A 20,897-nucleotide genomic window follows, 5' to 3' on the forward strand; every position below is an offset into this window, starting at 1 on the left:
AGTAAGACTTCAGAAGTAGTCCCCAGGTAAGTCTGGAGCCTATACTGAACACCAATGTGATTTACATTTGTTTGACCCATCTGGGCAGTTCCAAACTCTTAAGACACAATATTCTTATGTATAAATAACTTCTACGGCAATATAGAAAAAATGAACAATGTAAATGCTCAGTCATCATCTTCTGTGAGACTGTTCAATTGTTCGATTGTGTTCCTGTGCAGGGAAGTGGTGACCAGAGCACCAAATGGAACACTGGGCTTTCCTAATGTCGGAAGAAAGACCTTTGACTCCTCACTATAGTGCCTGCTGGAAGGGAGGGTTGGGTGGAATACACAAGTCCAGAAACACTCTCATGGGAAGCTGAGCAGAACTTTATTACAAAATGACCGAAACAGTCACTTACAGCAACTCGCCTTGGTGCTCTTATCACCTCCTTTGAGCTCTTCCAACCCTCCATTTGCCCTGACCCCCTTAGGACTGAGTTTCTGACTATCCATTGGTTCACACGATGGAGAGAGAAAGATCCTCCAGTTATGCAGAAGGGCTTGGTCATCTCTTCACATCATCACTAGCGCCCGCATCTCACTCCCTCTTTTTTCTTTCCCTGTTCAGCCTTCCTGTTTCCCACAGTGATGCTGCTGGTCCATCTGACAAAAGCAGCTTACTGAAATGGCCCAGTTTGGAACTACCCCTTCCATTTTAACTTCCCCATTGAACAAAACACTCAGTTCGATGTTGTTTTAAACATTCTCACAGTTTATGAATAACGCAGGTAACACCTATGATGTCATCTTTCCAGCCGAGAGCTTACTCGCTCCAGGAGAATTCTCAGCTGGCCAGCTACAGCCAAAATCTAGCTCCATTGCATTGTGTAAACAACAGAAAGGAGCTGGACCACTAAAAATACTGTGTCTCCAATACTAAAAACATGGCCTCTTTCTTCCATAGCTTGTATCTGCATAAGGTTATATGGGTACCACAAAACTGGCCCAACCATTTGCACAACATGAGCAATGCCTCTAAAATCCCAAATGTTCCGTATCACACAGGATATAATCACTTTATTCCTGTATCCTAAACTGTTTTATCTTTCATCGTATTGAAATGGGTAACAGTTGAACACGAGGGTAAAAGATTATACTGAATACAATGAAAAATAGCAACTTTTAAGGAGCTACACCAGAAAAAGAGGAAAGGGAAGGCTTCTTACTCTTGTTTCTCATAATTACTGTGGGTAACGAAGAGGTATCGTGTGCCTGAAGCATCCCTTTTTGTAGCTGAAAGAAAAAGAGATAGGTTTAATTTTTCCCGCTCCCAACATAAATAAAGGGCTGTGTATATCCACAGACACCTTACTTTAATTACGCAGTAACACCATTCTGAGTTCCCTCAGAACAGCTTAGATCCTAGATACAGTGCCCATCTACAAGCAGCATTATCTTCAGCATGGTGATACAGTCCGAGCCATCACAAAGTATGCAATCAAATATGGAGAAATATTTGCAATAAGAAGTAAAATAGGGAGACAATAATCCTGATATTGCTAGATAGCTGAAGTGTATTAAAGCCAAAAGGATCATTGAGGGAACAGTACACATAATTGTAGTGACTAGCTGTTAAATGTAACTATGTGCTCAGCACAGTGAACGCAGTCCTTGCCTCAAACAGCTTATGATTGAAAGACAGGACAGCACTGTTCCCTCTTAAGTTGTGCGTGTGCACATGCACACAGATCCTAAACCCCCACGCACATGGCAAAACGCCACGTACACAATAATTTGCACAGAAGCACAATAATTTGCACAGAAGAAACTTTTTGAGCACACGGCCTGTCAAAAATTAGAGGGAACATTGGACAGGAGCGAAAGACTTGAACAAGAAGAGCATGGTGGCTTGGTGAACCAGGATGGGAAAGGAGCTCCCCACACATGGGAGAACCATGAATTCCAATCAGAGGCGCTCAGCGATATTAACATACAAAAACTGCCTTGAAAGAATATTAAGGCTGCAAAGTCTAGCACTTAAAAGTTAAGAAATGCCAAAACTAAGGTTGTCCATGTAACCTTAATTTGGCTCCATGGCATTATGTTGTAGTCTAATTACAGGATCAGATGCTATTTTTTTTTTTTTTAAGAGGATCCATGCCTCATTCAGTGCACAGGATGGACGGTGCTCACAGACTGGGGAGCTATTCTATATTTCATTGCAACCTCATCCCAATCTCCCTGCTCACTGTGCCCACCACACCCAGGCCCGACTCCTCTCCCTGCTGTACTCCAGATGGGCCTCTTTCCCCTGCTGCCAGGGGAGTGTGGAGGGCACAGGAGAGAGTATCTTCCTGCTCTGGGTTCCTGTGCCCATAGCCACAGCGGCCCCTGGTACCAGGAGGAGCAATAGCAGGGGAAATCCAGTGCAGTTGTGGGCTGCAGCATGCTCAGTTGCTCGGTGGGGATGGTACATACTCACGTGGGTCACACAGAGGTGCACAGGACAAGGGGTGCTCCATTAACAAACTGCTATTCAATATCTGTGTTATCCTCGTTGTTCAATGCATGGCTCTGCGCTGTGCTTACTGCACCCTGTTCAAACCCTACCCTGCAGAGAGAAGTATTAATCTCCTGATGGCCTTTTCAATGGTGCTGTAGCACCTGAGTGTTTCACAAATGTTAATTAGTTGATCTTCACACACCCCATGAGGTAAGGTATTATTACTCCTAGGAGTGTAGTGGAGGGTAAATATGGGCAAACTCTTCTGATTTGGGGAATATGGAGTGTAGGTTAGAGTAGTTTACTCAATTCTTCTTCTTTTTTTACCGTTTTACTGATAGGGAACTAAGGCACGGAAGCAGAAATGTCAGAAGCATCCATTAATTGTGAGTGTCCGATTTGAGATGCCCGTAGCCTGATTCTTCAGAGAACACAGCACTTTATCTCTTCGGAACAGAGCTCCCACTGACTTCAGTTGGAATTCTGCAAATCAGACCTCAGGATCTCAAGTTAGGCACCAAGAAAGGGAAGGACACAAGGGTCACGTTAGAAAAGTTTGGTTTAAGTGACTTGTCTAGCATCACAAAGGAACTCTGTGGCAGAGGCTGGGTGGCATTCGAATGACTAAACAAAAAGACTATGCTTCCTCTTCCTGAAAGCCCCAGCCTCATTCACCACACACCTTCCAAGTTCTACAACAAATGAGGCCAGGAATCCTAAGTACTGCAGCCCTCTAACTACACAAGTCTGATTAATTTCCTGAGCACTGTCCATCCTCTGCACTGAATGAAGCGGGGGTCCTGTGGAAATATAGTATGTGATCATGTAAAGACTGTATCATCATGCATATGCACAAGAAGGAAAATTAAGTTTGCAGAGGCCAAACCTTAATTCTGGCATTTCCTAACTTTTGAGTGCTTGACTTTTCAACCACAATGTTCTCATACAGTAGGCTTTTTCGTAAGTAATTTCCTAGCTTTTTTTAAAATCAAACCGAAAAAACAAATTCTATATTGTGAAACCATATTGACTCCCATATTATATTATACATATATATATTATATATATAAAATCAGCAGCATTGCTGGAGTCTTTAGATCCACAGCACAGACCTGTCACTTGGGCTCACATGGTAACTCACAGCAGTAGTAGGTTGGCATCCTTTATATGGGACAGTCACTAGAGGGAGATGAGCAACCTCCTCCCCCTCCCCTGTGCTCGGCTCCAAGTCCCAGTCCTTGTTTCCCTCTTCCTCCACCACTTGTCCCCATCCCTGTATTCCCATGGCTCTAAACAAACAGAATTGCATTTTACAAAACTTAGAATATGATTTTTCCCTAGTCACATCAGACAAGGGAAGCAGAATTAATCTACAATTTGGGCGAGTATCATAAATTTCAGGAGAGTTGAGGAAAATGATCCCTCATAACAGGGGATTATGACGTTATGTCCAGCAGACTGGAAATTCCATTCCTGCACACGTTGCAAAAGATGTCTGCATGCTAAAACACTTCAAAATAAATGTTATGTTCAGCAGACAACATGAAGCCTCTCACCTTCATTTTGACTTTTGCACAGGATACGAGACTCTCCTTACAGCCTTTGTGAACAATTGCATTGCAGTCTGTAAAGTGGGAAAACACACACACAAAAAGCCAGGTCAGAAGTTTGCCTTTTTATTTCCTCTTACATTTCTATGCGAGACTGTGGAGTAATTAGGGATTGTCACTTCCACTCATATACTAGAAGAGCAGCTCTAGATATTGCCAAATGTGCTGCCTTCCATGATAACGAGGCCATATGATTGATTGATTATTAACAAGATTTCCACACAGATTTCAACTGATTGGGAGTTCTACTTAAAAATCAATAGCATACTATGCCCCAAATTACACAAACAAAGATGCTTGTTATTCTTTAGATGAAAAATAAGGGGGTGAACAGGAGCCACTGAACAACTAGGGACATGCTTGAAGACTTATGACTTCACAGGAAGGCAGAAGTAGGGGTCGATTATAACAGCAAAAGATTCTCCTTAAACACAAACATCATCTTAATTAGAGCACGAATGACAGGAAACCAGATGCAGGAAAGGAACAGGGAAAAAAATCTTGCACGAGTGTGAAAAAAGATCACTGCTTTATATTTATATCTTCTACCACTCTGCAGAGACGCCAGAGAAGGTAACAGGAATGAGAGTCCGGACACTGGGTTTGCGATTTAGACTCTTGTCCACCTAGACTGAATTCCTCAGTTCATTTCATATAGGCCACTGATACGTTCCAAAGGTAACAACTCTCAACTCACTATTTAATACCAACCCGGCTTGCACATGACCCAGCGACTGGAGGTGAAAAAGCTCCACATCCTAATGCCCTGAGTTAGCCAATCACTCAGTGCATCAGATTTTGTCCTAATCATCCTGGAGATAAGCTGTCCATTAACACTGGGCTCTACAAAGGGGGCGCAGGGAGTAACATGTCCATCACACACTGATTTATAATGGGATTTTGGTTACTAACTAACTCCTTGAAAATCCCCAGCCTAAAAACATTCAGATGAAACTCAATGTAACTAGATTCAGCAAATATACCTGGTCACTTTTGTCTAGACAGGGAAATCCATTTTAAATATTTAGTTTGCAAAATATATTTAAAAGGCTTCTAATAAAACCCGAAATAGCAAAACCCCTGAACGAACAAACAAAAAGGCCCAAATCATCATTAAGTTCACAGATATGTGTCTGCTAAATGGAAGGATGTGCATGCATGTTGAATGTGTCTCACAGCAGTAATGGGCGTTAGGGTTTATGCTCTTTTGTTGACTTCCCACAATTTCCTGTACATATGAAACAGAAAGACAAAAACCTGCTGTGCTGTGTAAAAACATAAAGATGATCACATCTCGGATCAAGGGAAAAAACTGCAACGGACCCAGAGAACTTTCTGTCTCTTTCTTGCCTCAGAACTCGTCTCCTTCCTGTTTGATACAACACCCCTTTTTCCTTGCTCATGCTTGTAGTAACATCTCCTGTGATCCTCACAGCCACAGGAGGGCTGGTCAAGAATCCCTAACCTTGCTGCTCAATGATGCTCTTGAATTGAGTGAAGTGATGCCACTGGGCCTGACCAAGGCTGAAAGCATTGCCATGATAGCAATCCCGCTAGACTGCCAGGACATGCAAAGTCAGAACTTGTCTGAGGTTGAACACACGTAAGGTTTCCTATATGTACTCTAGTTAGGAGGTTGGGAAGTCTCTTACAAGGCTAGTGCCACTTCTGTTTGGTATACTGTCTAGCGAGAAAATGCTTTTACAATGAGTTGCCATCACCTTAGTGGATAGCATAAGTCTCCATGACTAATAAAGCAGGAGAGACCCAAGTCAGAAAAAGCTAGAAATATTACAGTCCAATTATTTGAGTTAAAAGTACTAATAGCCCCACCCCACTTTAGGTAATCCCCTTGGCCCCTCCAACCCTGTACACATCTCACAAATGAAGTTCCTGGAAACTACAACAACAAAAACCTTTTATGAGAGGGAAGAACCTCTAAATCTGAATCCCTTCGCACTTCTGGAGGTGGGGTAGGATTGGATTCCCTTGAGTCAAACCTGCCCCTCCAATTCTGGTTCTGGGCCTAGCTCTGATGGAGCTAAAAATCTCTCAAAAACAGATAATACTGTGATTTCCCCACCACACATGATGGCAGAAAACTTTCAAAAATTCTCAAATGATTCCATAAGATTTCTGCTGTCCTGGAACGGACATCCTGTCAGAACAGCTTGTGAGATTTCAGTGCTGTCAAATTCAAACTCAAGCCCTGCTTTGGCCTTGAACCTGTATTTCAAACCCTAGCCTAAACCAAATCCAGACCCAAATGTCACTTCCTCAGCTGATCTCTACAATAAAAACCCAAGCACTTAGGACAAGACAGGAGCTGGGAGCTGGCCAGGCAGCAGTTATTAATTCACTTTAACTGGTGCAAAAGTCACTGGATACTTTTACATGGAAATTCTGGACCAGCAACAAGTTTCAGCCTTGCAGGGAGATTCTTCAGCTCCCCTCACCCCCTAATTACAAAACCATTGATAATTACAGAAGGGAAAATTTCTGCTTTGCCCAGGCTGGTATTTTATATTAAAAAAAGAAATGAAAGGGGGAAAAAAGGCCAGAATTATTCAAAAATTGACCTTTAGAAACATCTATAACAATAGGCCAAAGCTCTGCAGATGTTTTTTTTTTTTTAAAAAAGTCTACTCTCTTAAGAACTACCACGGCAAATATTGGCCATTAGTGCAGAAAAGTAGTAGAGCCTGAAGCAACAAGTGCTTTGTGAACAATGGAACTCTGGACCATTGCTGTTGAGTATTAGTCCTTTTAAAAGGGCATCAGCAGACTGTCATCATCAAGATGAAGAACTGGTTTAATTTGTGAGACGTAGAAACTGGCTGGTGTCCTCTGATATAACCCAGGCTGGGATACATGAGTGGCAATCATCCCCAACTGACATACAAATCTAGTATTCCTTCTGTGCACAAACCAAAGGGCTCCATTAACAGAAGAGGAACAAAACGACGGAGGAAAGCCACAAAAACCAGCCAAATCATCCGAGTAAAAAATCAGACAGCAACTGTTTTACACGGAATATATGGAAGTGAAAATGTGTGACATAATCAAGAGGCTAAATCTCTACTTTTTGTGCAAAACTCAACACAACTTTAACTATGAACTTGCTACTGGCACCTCCATAATGACGACTTTCTTTTGGTGTCACAAAAACACACTTTGCTGCTTGGCTTGAAAGTTTCACACACTGATGTGCTGCATCCCATTTCCCAAAACAATACGCTTCCTGTCTTTGGAAAGAGTTTTGCAAGTTGCAAAATGAAGCAAGTACTGCAAACGAACCAGGCCCCTAAAACCAGTGTGTCTTTAATCTGACACAAAACACCCTGACCGAATATTTGATTCTTAGGCTTCATCTGGCCTACTGAATATTCCACGTGTTCTACAGAGAGCTAACGTACACCGTACATTACTTTAATTTTGACAGAAGCTGTTGACTACACCGACACCACACATCACCAGTGGTGGCATGTAGCGTATGTGTAGCTATACACTGCAGCGAAAAGCAGGCTGCGTTCACACTGTCATTTGTAGCTACACACGTCAGTGAAAGGTTTTGGTTGGGAGAGTCAGTGGGGATAGGCGGGCCTTTGCCAGAGCCTTTCCCTGCTGCCCCTACCCTGCCGGGGCCTTTCCCCGTGCAAGGGAAATGCTCCTGCAGCAGGGAACTGGTGGAACCTCTCCCCCCTGCCAGAGCCTTTCCTATTCTGCCGCAGGAAGCCACCCAAACTTTTTTCCACTACCTCCTGCCGCCAGAGCCTTCCCTTGTTGAGGGAAATCTATTCCTGTGGCAGGAAAGGCACCAGAAGTGGGACCCAGCTATTTTTAGCCGTGTAGACGAGGAGACATGACGTTGGCGAGTAAAGAGCATGGAGAGTACATACTCGCATACATGCCCATGCCCTTCAGACATGTCTTTACTTGCCCGAGCCATGTTTCGCCAGCTTTAATGCTATTTATTTTTACCTGTGCTAGGGGAGTTCTGTGGGATGTACCCCAGATGCTGCCCAAAAAGTGTGCCCGGTAGATGTATCTTAAGGCTATATCTACAGTATGTTACAGCGTACTGCATGCCACCGTACAGATGATGGTGGGCTTGAATAGCCGTGTGCACTCTAACACCCCCGTGCGGACACTGCGGGCATAAATTAGAAGTCCTGTTTGAAGAGAACTATGTTAACACAAACTAGGAATCTTAGTTCATGCCTGCAGTGTCCACACGAGGAAGTAACAATGCACTGCTATTCGCACCCCCGTAGTCCAACGCGTCAGGCAGTGCAGACCATCCCTAAGTCAAGTAGGGCTGGATTACTTACACCCATCGAAGCAAAAAATAAAAATACAATCACACAAAACTTATGCCCATATTATAGCATCCTTTACAGTGGACATCATACAATGGAGTAGATGGCCCTTGCGGTCCCTTCTAACCCTATGGTTCGATGATTCTTGGCTAAGACACAGGATGTATATTTAGGCACAATGCTTAAGTGAGAGAGATTTCACATGTGCATATGTAGGAGGAGATTTTGAAAGGCAAAAAGAGCAGCTAGATACTCAACTTCCATGAAAATAAACAGAATCTGGGCACCTGATACCCATTTGAATCTTTGAAAATCTTCCCCTTGCTCTCTGCATGCCGTGACTGACTGCAGGGAAGCAGCTACTGTCATTGTGTAGCAAAGATGTTTAATACCTTTGTTTGATAGCGATAGCCATCTTACTTTTCTGTGTCTATATTTGTCTTGTTAGGAGAGAACTCTCAGCAATTTTCATTGTGCGCCACACCCTATGCCGTGTGCATGCATATTAACTTAAAATAAACCTTGCACAGTTTAAACCTGTATACTGAAAGGAAATGCAACCCATACAAGTACATCCAAGACAATGTTAATTTTTTTGGCATGGAACACGTATCCCTATCTGCACAGGTCCACAGACAGCCAGGAATTTATTAGCAGCTACTTTCTGGAGCAATTTAAGCTCATCAGCATGTAACAAGTTAAATCAGGTGATGTTTTGTACCCTAAATGGATTGGGAAGATTTAAAAAATAAGCACAGGAGGGGAGAGGATGGATTTAAGCACACATAATTGTTAAAATTTTCCACTTCCTGGCAGGTTAACATGGACCAGGTTTCATACAATCGTGCTGCTGTCCCTTCTCCTTCAGGAAACTCCAAAGCTGCCTCTGACTCTAGAGATACAACTAGTTATTGTTCCCTTCCCGCCCCGCAACATTTTTAGACGCTGGTCATCTGTTGCAGTTGAGTGTCCTTGTGCTGCCTGCCAAATGGGTGAATGCTGCAGTCTGCATCCTCTAGGAGGACAGGCCATTCACAGCTTCCTATTTTGCAGTAGTTTAGGACCAGAGCCTCTCTCCCAATGGAAAGGCAGCACATGCTGAGCAGTTCTCAGATCAGCAGCCAAGCACCAGACTGAGAGCCAGTGGCCTCTGCTTTCGACCAGGAGAGGTACTTGTAAATACTTTGTATTGTTTCTAAACATGAGGATAAAAATTATCACTGATTCAACAGCAAGCGATCAACAGCACAGGGCAGCTTTCTAAATACCCTGTGGTTTTGAACTGTAAACTGAAGGAGTGACTGTTTTGGTCTCTGCTGAACTAAGTCTGACAACTTTACTGAATTTCATGTGGCGGACTGTAATGTGAAGAACATTTTGCTTAGGGGCTAGAACAAGAACATCAAACTAATTTAAACAGAAGCCCGTATCTCCCAGTGGCCAACATGCTGTCTATGCTCCGTTTAGGCTTGGCACAATTTGATTTTTTTTTCTAATTTTGACAATTTTTATCAATTTTTAGTTGACGATTCCCCTCCCCAATTTTTAACTTTTTTTTTCTATTTGTAACTACTTTTATTTTTACAGCTGTAGAGTTGGATTAAGGGCAGTGCTGACAGTTGGGCTGAAGAGGTGTCCCTGTGCAGGGGGATGCTGCAGTCATCATGGTGCAACGGAAAGAGAACCCCAGCCAGGACTGTAAGGAGGAGGACAAGCTGCCAGCTGGAGGGGAAGCCACCCTGCTGCTGAACAGTTCCAGCCCTGGGAGAGCTTCCACACTCCTGGCTGGTGAGTGAGCAAGTAGGGCCATGACAGTGTAGCTGTAGGGGGCTCCTGGCAAAGTTCCGTGGCCAGTGACAATGAAAGCCTGCACATACATGGTGTGGGGAAGGCTGGAGTCCTAGTGGGGAACAGCAGAGACCCCCCCCCAACCTTGGTCAGGACCTCGAGGAGGAGGAACGGGTCCCCAGCTGCAGAGACAGCAGGGTAGCTACCTCCGCAGCCAGGGATGACGACGACTCCTCCTCGCAGTCCTGGCCAGGGGTATCTGTTTTGCCAGGTCAGGACTGTGGCCTCTCCACCACACCGTGCGCCTGCAGGGATCATGTGTCGTTGGCCCTGAGGCAGCGCAGAAGAGCTTTATTGTCGTGGACCCACTCACTCACACAGAGGGCTGCCCGCAGGCAGGCTGGTACCAACAGATATTTTTTTTCTTTGATTTCAGCGTGGCAGCTGAAACCGACATTTACTGATTTACTATTTACTACTACGACATTTACTATTAAAATCGAATGTGGCCAAGCCTAGCTACCTTATACCTACAGAGCGTGGATTACATATTCTGCAACACCAATGCATTTATATGTCTACGCCTTCCCCACTAATACTCACCCTACGCATGCATCAATAAATAGCTGTTGTTCATATAGTGTTTTCAGCATTATATTCTTATCCCTTGAGACTACATTAGTCCAAGCCAACAGCTACTACTAGGCAGGGAATAGATAAACTACCTGGTTTTTGTTTTTGGCCGGCAAGGTTTGTACCTGATGCATCAGCAACAAGTAAGCACATCTCAGGGACCTGGAAATTCCCCTTACCAAAAGCACCTGAATGCATGGTAAGATGCACCAATGAGTAGGGCAGCTACTCTTAACCTTCAGAGCACAGGATTTATTCAGGTCTGAAAGCAGTTTAAATAGAACTGCTACAACCAACTTAGCTTGCAAAAAAAAAAAAAAGGTAGTCCTTTGATCTGAGACACACCATCATCACCTTGCACATGTGATGGGAAAAGTGGGAGTGTGTTCCAATTTCAAAATGTTGTGTTGCTACCACCGAGATCTCACTGGAACACTGAATCAATATTTGCTGGAGCTAAAGCAGGAGGCAGGCTAGGGATAGGATAGAGAGTTCTTTTTTTCCTGAAGTTAAAATGGAAAACTAAACAGTCATGACGCAAGCTAGCTTTCCCTATCACCCCCAAAAGCTATATAACAATGCATCTCAGTCCCAAGCACTAGTAATATACCACAGTCCTGATCTGTTACCTCTAAACAGATACAGATGACTATACTGAACAGCATCATACCTGTAAACTGGGCCAAACATCAGCTATGAATTAGATTGAAAATCAATCTCCATTTCACTTGAGAGTCATATTTGAACCCTTGCTACTTGACATGAAAGGTTGAGACATTAACCAGATCGGGTTCTCCCTGATCAGAATTCTCAAACTTGTAGGGGGAATAAAGCAAAAGGTCCATGACCAGCATCCTGATTCTGGCTGACAGGCTTTCCACCAACAGTGGAACACAAAGAAAAAACTACTTACTTGCACAGAGGTATGAATCTTTGTTGAAAGGTTTCATACAGTGGTAACAGTTGATTGGACCCACAGTAGGGGCTGCACTGAAGAGGTGTCCATTTAACATCTTCTTGTCTTTTTCTTTCTCCCTGGAATCTTTGTCCTTCTCTTTAGTCTTCTCCTTATCTTTCTCTTTTTCCTGAAAAGGGAAAAAGGACCAGTAGAGTCTAGTGACAAATCCCCCATGGTTGGAGCTATGAGTACATTGATCCATACACACCTTACCAATAGCCACATGTCTTCATAAATCTTAGCTAGGGAAGCAAATTTACAACCTTTGCAGAAAAGCATTAACACTATGGATTTCCTGTGTCCTCTCTCTACACAGGCATTTTGCAAGTACAGCAGCTCAAGAAATTAGGTCTCTTCTCATCAGAGCATCTCTGTTTCTTCCCATCTTTGTCTTTAAACATATGCCCTGGTTCTGATCATTACTAAATGGCACCCTGAGAAAACTCAATCTCTTCAGCACTTTCAACGGATTGTTGCATAACTAAAATAACAGGTTTTGTGTAGGCCAAACTTTCAATATGAAGTTAATTTTTACGGCCAATGTAAAAACTAATTTTTTAAGTGTATTTTAAAGGAGAAAGACGGACCTTTATTTTGGGGTGGGCTGATAGAATTCTCTTCCTTATTTTCCTCTTGACTAGTTTGAGCTGCCTTCTTCAGTTTCATTCAATGAGCTGTGAATAATCTCCTTGGGGAAATGGATTTTTCAGAAACTTTCTATCCATAGTACAGTAGAGTAGGTTGACTTACTGAACTATGGCTAAATGGGACTCCAGGTTACCCAGTACCAGCTTGTTCATTGTGCTCTGTCTTAATTGCAGAGACCAGTAAAGGCAGATGATGGCTGCTTTGCAAAGCCTAGGTTCTGAGTTCCCCATGTCTTGATAGCAGTGGAGATAAGACTGGTCAGATACATAGCTAGACTAGCATCAAAGCATTATATAAAACGTTAAAGAGGCCACACTGGTTACTCTCACTTTGGGAATCCAGAGCACAGCTGCTTTTGGCAAGCTGACTAGCAAAGCCTTCAGGCCCATCCGCTCTGATTTTCAGAAGGGTCCCTCCTCCTTCCCCCAAAGAGATTGTTATATCAGCAAGATTATGCTGCTTTAAATATGCAGGCTTGAAGTTCCCTCACAATCTTGAAGCTTAATGGGTGATTCAAACTAAATCACAGAAAATGCAAACATTCCCATTTTGCACAGCCTGAGGTAGCAGATGACTAAATACTGAGACGATGAAATAATATAGGAAGTGACAATATGTTGGTTTCCTTCTATGTTTGTAAGTTCCATTAAATATGGGTCTTAACTTACAACAAACACAGGCATTTTAGCTCTCTAGTATGTGGCCTGCATCACTGCCACCTTCATGGGAGCTGCACATGCAAAATACAAATCTGAGTAATATTCAACCCTTCAACAAATATATATCTGCACATACACACACAAAAAATGTAACTGCTCATTACACGATGCGACCCCATTATCATCTCAACAATAATCATTTCTGTCTCAATGCATTATTGAGACCATGATGGCTTTTGTAAGAGAAGACATCATGGAGGCGAAAGTGAAATTATGAAGGTTTTCTGTGGATTTATATGTTGTTAAATGATATGTAACATGCCTGCAGCTAAACATTTTTCCAATAGAGGTCTAAATAAACAAATAAAAGAGCCCTCCTGCTGCTCAGCAGCAGGCCTGAGGAACAGCAACAAAGCAGTTAATACCAGGACAGTGAATACAAGTTCTGCAGTCACCATGAGGAAATCTTTGAGCCTTCAATCTCTCTGGTCACTTGATTACAGACCTAAAAGTGGCAATTCTTCAACAAAAAAACTTCAAAAACAGACTCCAAGGAGAGACTGCTGAATTGGAATTAATTTGCAAACTGGATACAATTAACTTAGGCTTGAATAGAGACTGGGAGTGGATGGGTCATTACACAAAGTAAAACTATTTCCGCATGTTTATCCCCCACCCCTCACTGTTCCTCAGATGTTCTTGTCAACTGCTGGAAATGGCCCATCTTGATTATCACTACAAAATGGTCCGCCCCCTCTCCACCCCCAGCTCTCCTGCTGGTAATAGCTCACCTTAAGTGATCACTCTCTTTACAGTGTGTATGGTAACACCCATTGTTTCATGTTCTCTGTGTATATAAATCTCCCCACTGTATTTTCCACTGAATGCATCCGATGAAGTGAGCTGTAGCTCACGAAAGCTTATGCTCAAATAAATTTGTTAGTCTCTAAGGTGCCACAAGTACTCCTTTTCTTTTTGGGAATACAGACTAACACAGCTGCTACTCTGAAACCTTTGAGCCTTTGATGTCACATGCAAATAATTAGTAACAAGTTTAACATTTCTGTCTGTCTCTCTGTGAATCCAAAGCTGAGTCCATCCCTATACCGCCTTTAAACTAAAGTTGACTGTCTCCATTACTGGCCCCAGAGCCCCTCTCAGTATTACATCTACAGAAATGAAAGATACTTAGGATGCAGTATTAAATGGGACAATGGTATCTGGGGCAGACAAACCTGAAACTGCCAGCAGTCCTCTAGATCATCTAGATTGGATTAGAACCCTGTGACGTACAGGTGAAAGGCTCCATGTCCCATCCACAATCTGCTGAACTGTGCAAATCCAGCAGAGTTCACTTTGGAAGGGGCTCGGGACTTACACGCTGTAAGAGTGGTAGTAAATCAAGACCAAAAGGTTTGCTTGAATGTCAGACTCGGAGGAACTCAGACCTCCAAGGGAAGGATCTTACTCTCAGCCAGACCCTAGGCCTCTATGAACACTCCTAGCAATGCTAAATGAGATTAAGGGAGTGCAGCTGGTATTTAAAGACAGGTTTTTGCAATTTGGTAATTTTGAGGTCTGGGATATTAACCGTCCTTTATGATTTTATAAAGAAAGAAAAAATGTTTAAAAAAAATTAATGATTTCAGTTAGACACAGGAAATACTGCACCACCTTTAGTGAGCAAAAAGCCAACTTTCATATGTCATATGTCTGATTGCGAAGTTGGGGTGCAGGACCCTCTGGCTTCCCCAGGAGCCCCCCCGGGCAGACTCGCTGTGGGAAGCGCACGGAGGGGCAGAGGATGCTGAATGCTCCGAGGTCAGACCCAGGAAGGTGGAACCTGTGTGAGCTGTTTGCCCTGGAGACAGTCTTGAGCTGTAGCTCACGAAAGCTTATGCTCAAATAAAGGTGTTAGTCTCTAAGGTGCCACAAGTCCTCCTTTTCTTTTTGCGGATATAGACTAACACGGCTGCTACTCTGAAATCTTTCATATGGTGGGTTAATAACACATCACAAAGCATTACCTTAAAATGAAATGTTCTTTCTACACTACACATTACTGAAGTTTCCTTCAAATAACAGCATGAAAATAGAAACATTTTTCTTCCATAAAAAAACCAGCAGCATGGTTGAAGGAACCAGTTCACTGGGCAGCATACTTAAGCATCAGATTTCAGTGTGAAGTAACAGTTAAGTTCTTACCTCCCAATGCGTAAGTCCTACTAGTCTCACTGTTATTTCAGGTAATTCACTAAATCTACACCGTTTTACCGACATGATTTCTCAGGGACAGGAGAGCTGTTTTCTATGCGTATTAGTCCATAGTGACCGCACACTGGTCTGCTCAGTTTGCCACGACAGACTATTGGGAGAGGAAGTCAGATTGCTTGGGCAAGGGAGGGAGGGAGGTGTGTTAGCTGCTGACTTCCTTAAAGATGATTGTAACTATTTTGCGGCTGCTTGTATCACTGCTTGTTTTCCCCTAGCTAGACCTGTTTACAAAAATCAGAGGGGCAGTGAGGAGGGTAAATGAATTTTAAAAGGAAAGTGGCACTTAAATTGGAGTCCAGAACTTTAAAAGAGATTTAATAAAACAACCCTTCTATGATACTTAGGGCATTTATGAAAAGAAAATTTTATTCTGTTAGAAATAGATGCACATTTAGTGTACTTCCCCAGTATTTAGTACTTTTGCAGTATCAAAACACTTATACAGATGGCTAGAGAGGTTGCTTTTGTATATCTCTAGCTACTGGTTGTTTTTTATTTAATTCACAGACGTTTACAATCTCACAGTTCTTTGAAATGCTATTTTGAAAAGCTGGTGGTGTTTAAAACTCCCTGGATGCAGACACCCACTCTAACTGCACAAGTAAATGACAGGAGAAATTACTTACCCTGCTTTTCTTAATTTGATTCCATATTTGCTGTCATGCCCCAGAAATTCATTTTGAAAATGGGAGAAATGCTGAATATTTTTCTGTCTAAGCGCACTATCACACAGTAGAGATTGTGTGTATATGAACCATTACATGCAATTGAGTTGAATGGAGTTTCACCAATGTAAAACTGAAGTAACATGATGTGGCACACTAGACTCACTGGTAAAATTACCCACTTATCTATTCCCCCTTCATGTTTAATTTCCCTTGTGCCTATATGTCTCTTTTTGCATTGTTGTTAACATAATTTTAAAAAAATATATATTGGTCATGGTCTTCGTCAGAAAGCTTATTTTACAACTGATCTTAGAAAACTGCATTATCTAAAACCAAGTTCTGAGCAGAGTAAAATCTGTTAGGAGCAACTGTATGTTTATACCTCTTGCTCTACTAGAAACAGTTAGAAACAACCAAATCTTCCTGTTCCACTTCCTCTTTCAAGGGTTGTTTTTTGTCTTTCATGTTTTAATCTAAAAAACTCTTCTTCTCTGTGATGATCCAGTTCTCTGAGGAACTTGAACCTGTGTTTCTCAGGCTTACTGTATAAAATTGCAGTAATTAAACACAAAAATATTCTGAAGCAAGAAGAAAAAAAAAAAGTGTTTGACTTGGATATCACTCTGCATTGCCAATTAGTAAAAAGTCAAAGCTGCTAGCTATTGCGAGCTTTTAAAAAGCAAATTGTGTTTACCATCTTGGAGGGACTCTTGTTTTATCAGAAGGTTTTAAAGTGAACAAATAAGCCAGCGTGTGGCAGTCTCTGTGGCCTTTGGTTTAACAGACGAAGATACGGGAAGTATCCCAGTGTGCATTCTCCATGTACTGTCTTATCCCTCATCCTAACAGAATCTTAGAATCTTTCTCTATATACAACTGTGATCAACTATGATCTCCCAGTTCTTACCTTATGGCAAGGACTGTCAGCAAATCCCCCAACTGTACATACTTCACAAATTCTCACAAGTGGTTTGTATGAAGGGTTCTATATAAATATATTCTCTCATATTGAACTTTGCACTGGAGAACAGGGACAGTTGTCATATTCTTTTGAACTTGTCATAATCGGATGCAGCTCTGGGGTTGTCTATGACCACAGCATGCATCCTGTCGAGATAGATCAACAAACGGGAACTGGTCTCCCTTGCATAAGGGCTTAAAGATGTCACAATCTCTAGATGATGCACCAGAGATGACTGCACTATTGTGCATTTATTGTATTACCACACAAAGACCTATGTTAAAAGACTGTTAAGTTTGGAAAGTCAAGCACTCAAAAATTAGGGCATGGCAGAATTAAAGCTGCTTATGCTACCTTATTTCAGCTTCCTGGTGCATATGCATTATGATATAGTCTTATTATATATCATATCATATACTGTTTTTTCCAGAGGACTCATTCAGTGCACAGGATGGATGATGCTCATTGAACAAGCAATTATTCAATATTTTGCTTTATCCCCATTGTTCAGTGTGCGGTCCCACACCCTATTTACAGCACTTTATTCAAACCCTGCTCTGAATGAAGAATTATTAATTTCCTTTTAAATTCTGAAATGGCACTCATCATTACAGTATCTGAGTGCTTCACAAACGTTAACGAATTAATTTTCACAGCCCCTTGCAAGATGATGTGGTATTATGCCTAATTTTTGAGTGTTTGACTTTGCAACCTTAATGTTCTTTCAATGTCATTTTTCCTGTGCAATTTGCTATGTCTTTAAAAAACTGGAAAACCAGAAATCCCACCATATGGAACCATACTGACACTTAGACCTATAGCACAGACCTCTCCCACTTGAACGAATGGAGTAACTGATAAAAGTAGAATGCGGTCATCCTCTATGACAGTGGTTCTTAACCTGGGGTGCAAGATGCCCTTTCTGGGGGTGCGAGACGTGCCAGATTTTTTTAGAAGGTAAATCATCGAAAACACAAATTAACCACAGGCACTTAAGTACAACTACTTTGTTTCATCAAACCTACGTTTATATGTATATAATTCTCTCTCTTTCATTCTATAGTTATGATATATCTAGGTTTAAAGAACGGACCCATTTCAACGATTTTTGATAAGGGGTGCGAGAACATATTTTGAGAACCAAAGGGGTGCAGGGTGCAGTAAAGGTTAAGAACCACTGCTCTATGAGAACCAGACAGTAGAGGGGGGCTGAAACACATACTTTGCCTGTGGGTTTCACAGCCATTTGCTGACAGCAGAGGAATGGGGGCACTCATGAATCATGGGGTTCCACTTCCGGTTCTGACAGGGAGTGTGCTCTAGTGGTCATAGACCTTTCTGCCTTTGTTCCTTCCACCCCCACAAGCTTGGCACTTTTTGCCCCATCCCTTTCCCAATCCCACGTTTTCTCCTCCGCGCTCCCATACTCATGCTCCTCATCTGATCTCAGCCTCCTGAGCTCACCCTTGCACAGAGAGTCCTAGTATCCCACTCTGGGGTCCATGTCTGAGTTCCATTCCTTCCTCCACCATGGCTCCCAATCCCAGTCTTTGTCTCCTGGCTCCTTGCCCAGCCAGTGCCAGTCTTCCCAATCATCGGGCTCCCCATTTGATCTCCCCCTCGGGTTCCAAGTCCCTTTGCTCAGCCAGTCCCAGTTCCACTCTTTATCTGATCTGTCTCTCCTACCCTACTGACTGCCAGTCTCCTTGACCATAGAGTATCAGGGTTGGAAGGGACCTCAGGAGGTCATCTAGTCCAATCCCCTGCTCAAAGTAGTTAGTCCCAGCCTCTCCCTAGCTCCTAGTCTGATGTCAGCCAGCTGCCCTCCCACATACCTTTGCCCCAAGGCGCCTTGTCCCAATCTACTCCCTTTGACCTCTAGGTATGGACCCTTGTTCCCTCAGCATTTGAATCATGGTGCTTCGTCCTCCAAGCTGCCTGGGCCCAACAGTGAAAACGCAAGCAAGACAGACTCCCTACTCTTATTTCCAGTGTTTCTCCTTAATCTAGGACCAACTACAGGAAAAGTCTGGCTCCCCCTATGCAGCCTTTGTGCTGCAGCATTCTCAGTGGAGATTGAAATTTTGCTGAAATTAGCTGTCAAACATTATCATGTCTCTACTGAGCATGTGCAAACTGATATTCTTCAAAAGCTTATAACTTGGCAAATGTGGGCATTTTTCCCACGAGAAAAGCAAGAGGTATATTCCTGACACAAAGGTAAACCTTCTGCCAGACTACAAATTCTTGCTCCAATGCATGAAGATGCTGGAGCTTCTCAATGAACCAACTGTAAGAACGTTTTCAACACCAGCAAAACAAAGTATTTCCCCCTAACCTTGTTCTTGTAAAAGACTGGAGTATTTCAGCTGAAACTAAAAAAAACCCAAACACTCAGGGGAGGCACCCAACATAGCATTTCCCTGCAATCTGTTCTAGTCGAGCAAAGTTATGAGCAACTGGCAACCGGCTCTTATAACGGGAAGTGCTGGGCAAACTCAAGTATATGTGGTGCTACCAGCACCGTCTCAAATAGTTTTTGTTGCCAACCACAACACATTCTTTGTCACTGTTTGTTCATAACATGCAAGCTGTGACAAGGTCTCTAGTATTATTATTATTATTAAAGAGCCATGTCCTCCACGAGACCAGAGGAGACCATAAAGAACATGTGGGACAGACAAGCAATTCTGTTTTGCCTGAACTGAAAATATAGCAACACACTTACATAGCAGAGGCATCACTGGCTCCAGAGATTCAAATTTAATGGAGCCCATGAATGTTTCATATCTTCAACTAAACCTCCATCCAAATCCCTCAGCAAATGCAAAAATATAACTGTAAAAACTCCCCTCACTCAGTAGTAAGGGAAAAATCCATCATTACTTATGAGGCAGTATCTCTTTAAAAACAAAAAGGCTTTGGGGAACATTCAGCCAGTTGAACTATTACAGTGGCTGAATACAGTGTATGAGGAAGAGAAGTAGGAAGGCAAAATCTGAGTGGGACTGGTACCCACGCTGAGCACAAAGGCATGTGCACTATATTCTTTATACACTACCCTTTTCCTCTTGCTAGTTTGTATTATTGCCTCGACTTGCTTTTACAATGATTTCCCCCCTATACAGCAGTGTTTCACTAGGAGGAAAACTGACCTCTCCAGCCAATGAGGATTCTCCAGAGTTCTCAGAGCTGCATGGAATGGTACATTTATCTGTGGGCTTTGGAAATTTGGAGAGGTGCTAATGTTTTAAATAATCACTGATCAGGTGCTAAAAGCACAGACACTTTTTAACTGGGAGGTGGAAATTACTATATCACTCCTGTTTAGTATTGCAAATTCTGCTAGTTTTCCTTTGCACGCACAAACTGCAGTTTTTTAGAAAGGTCTGCAGTGCACTATTATCTTGGGCAGTGACAGCTTATGTCACAATAAGATGTGCAGAGCTGGGTAAATCCTTGCAGACAAAATAGCTTTTCCCCTTTACGTATAGGGACCAGCAGCAAGCCTAACTGTAGAACTCTAGATATTTGTTTTTGCTTTTTCAATACCAGGTTCCTTAAAAGGACACATTCTCTATCAAGAAAAGGAGTACTTGTGGCACCTTAGAGACTAACCAATTTATTTGAGCATAAGAGTCACGAAAGCTTATGCTCAAATAAATTGGTTAGTCTCTAAGGTGCCACAAGTACTTTTTTTCTTTTTGCGAATACAGACTAACACGGCTGTTACTCTGAAACCATTCTCTATCAATACACTTACATTTTGACCCAGTTCTCCTCCCTCGCCATATAACTGTTTACATAGTCTGCTTTGTTCTACAAAAAACAAAAACAAAAAAACTCTATTCTAAATAAATCTAAAAATTCATGTCAGCAGCTCAGCCCCCAT

The 20,897-nt window shown here is 42.4% G+C and overlaps 1 protein-coding gene across 14 annotated transcripts in view; it reads right to left on the reverse strand.

Moving 5' to 3' along the window:
• AKAP13 (A-kinase anchoring protein 13) overlaps positions 1-20,897 on the reverse strand; it is a 330,778-nt gene that overhangs the window by 34,514 nt on the left and 275,367 nt on the right. For all 14 annotated transcript variants that reach the window (XM_073304193.1, XM_073304191.1, XM_073304188.1 and 11 more), the window contains 3 exons: positions 11,751-11,922; positions 4,044-4,111; positions 1,211-1,277 (listed from right to left, as the gene is read on the reverse strand). In XM_073304193.1, coding sequence (XP_073160294.1) covers positions 1,211-1,277; positions 4,044-4,111; positions 11,751-11,922 — 307 coding nt within the window. The remainder of the gene's footprint in view (positions 1-1,210; positions 1,278-4,043; positions 4,112-11,750; positions 11,923-20,897) is intronic.

This window comes from Lepidochelys kempii, chromosome 10, assembly GCF_965140265.1.
Source record: "Lepidochelys kempii isolate rLepKem1 chromosome 10, rLepKem1.hap2, whole genome shotgun sequence".
NCBI lineage: Eukaryota > Metazoa > Chordata > Testudines > Cheloniidae > Lepidochelys > Lepidochelys kempii.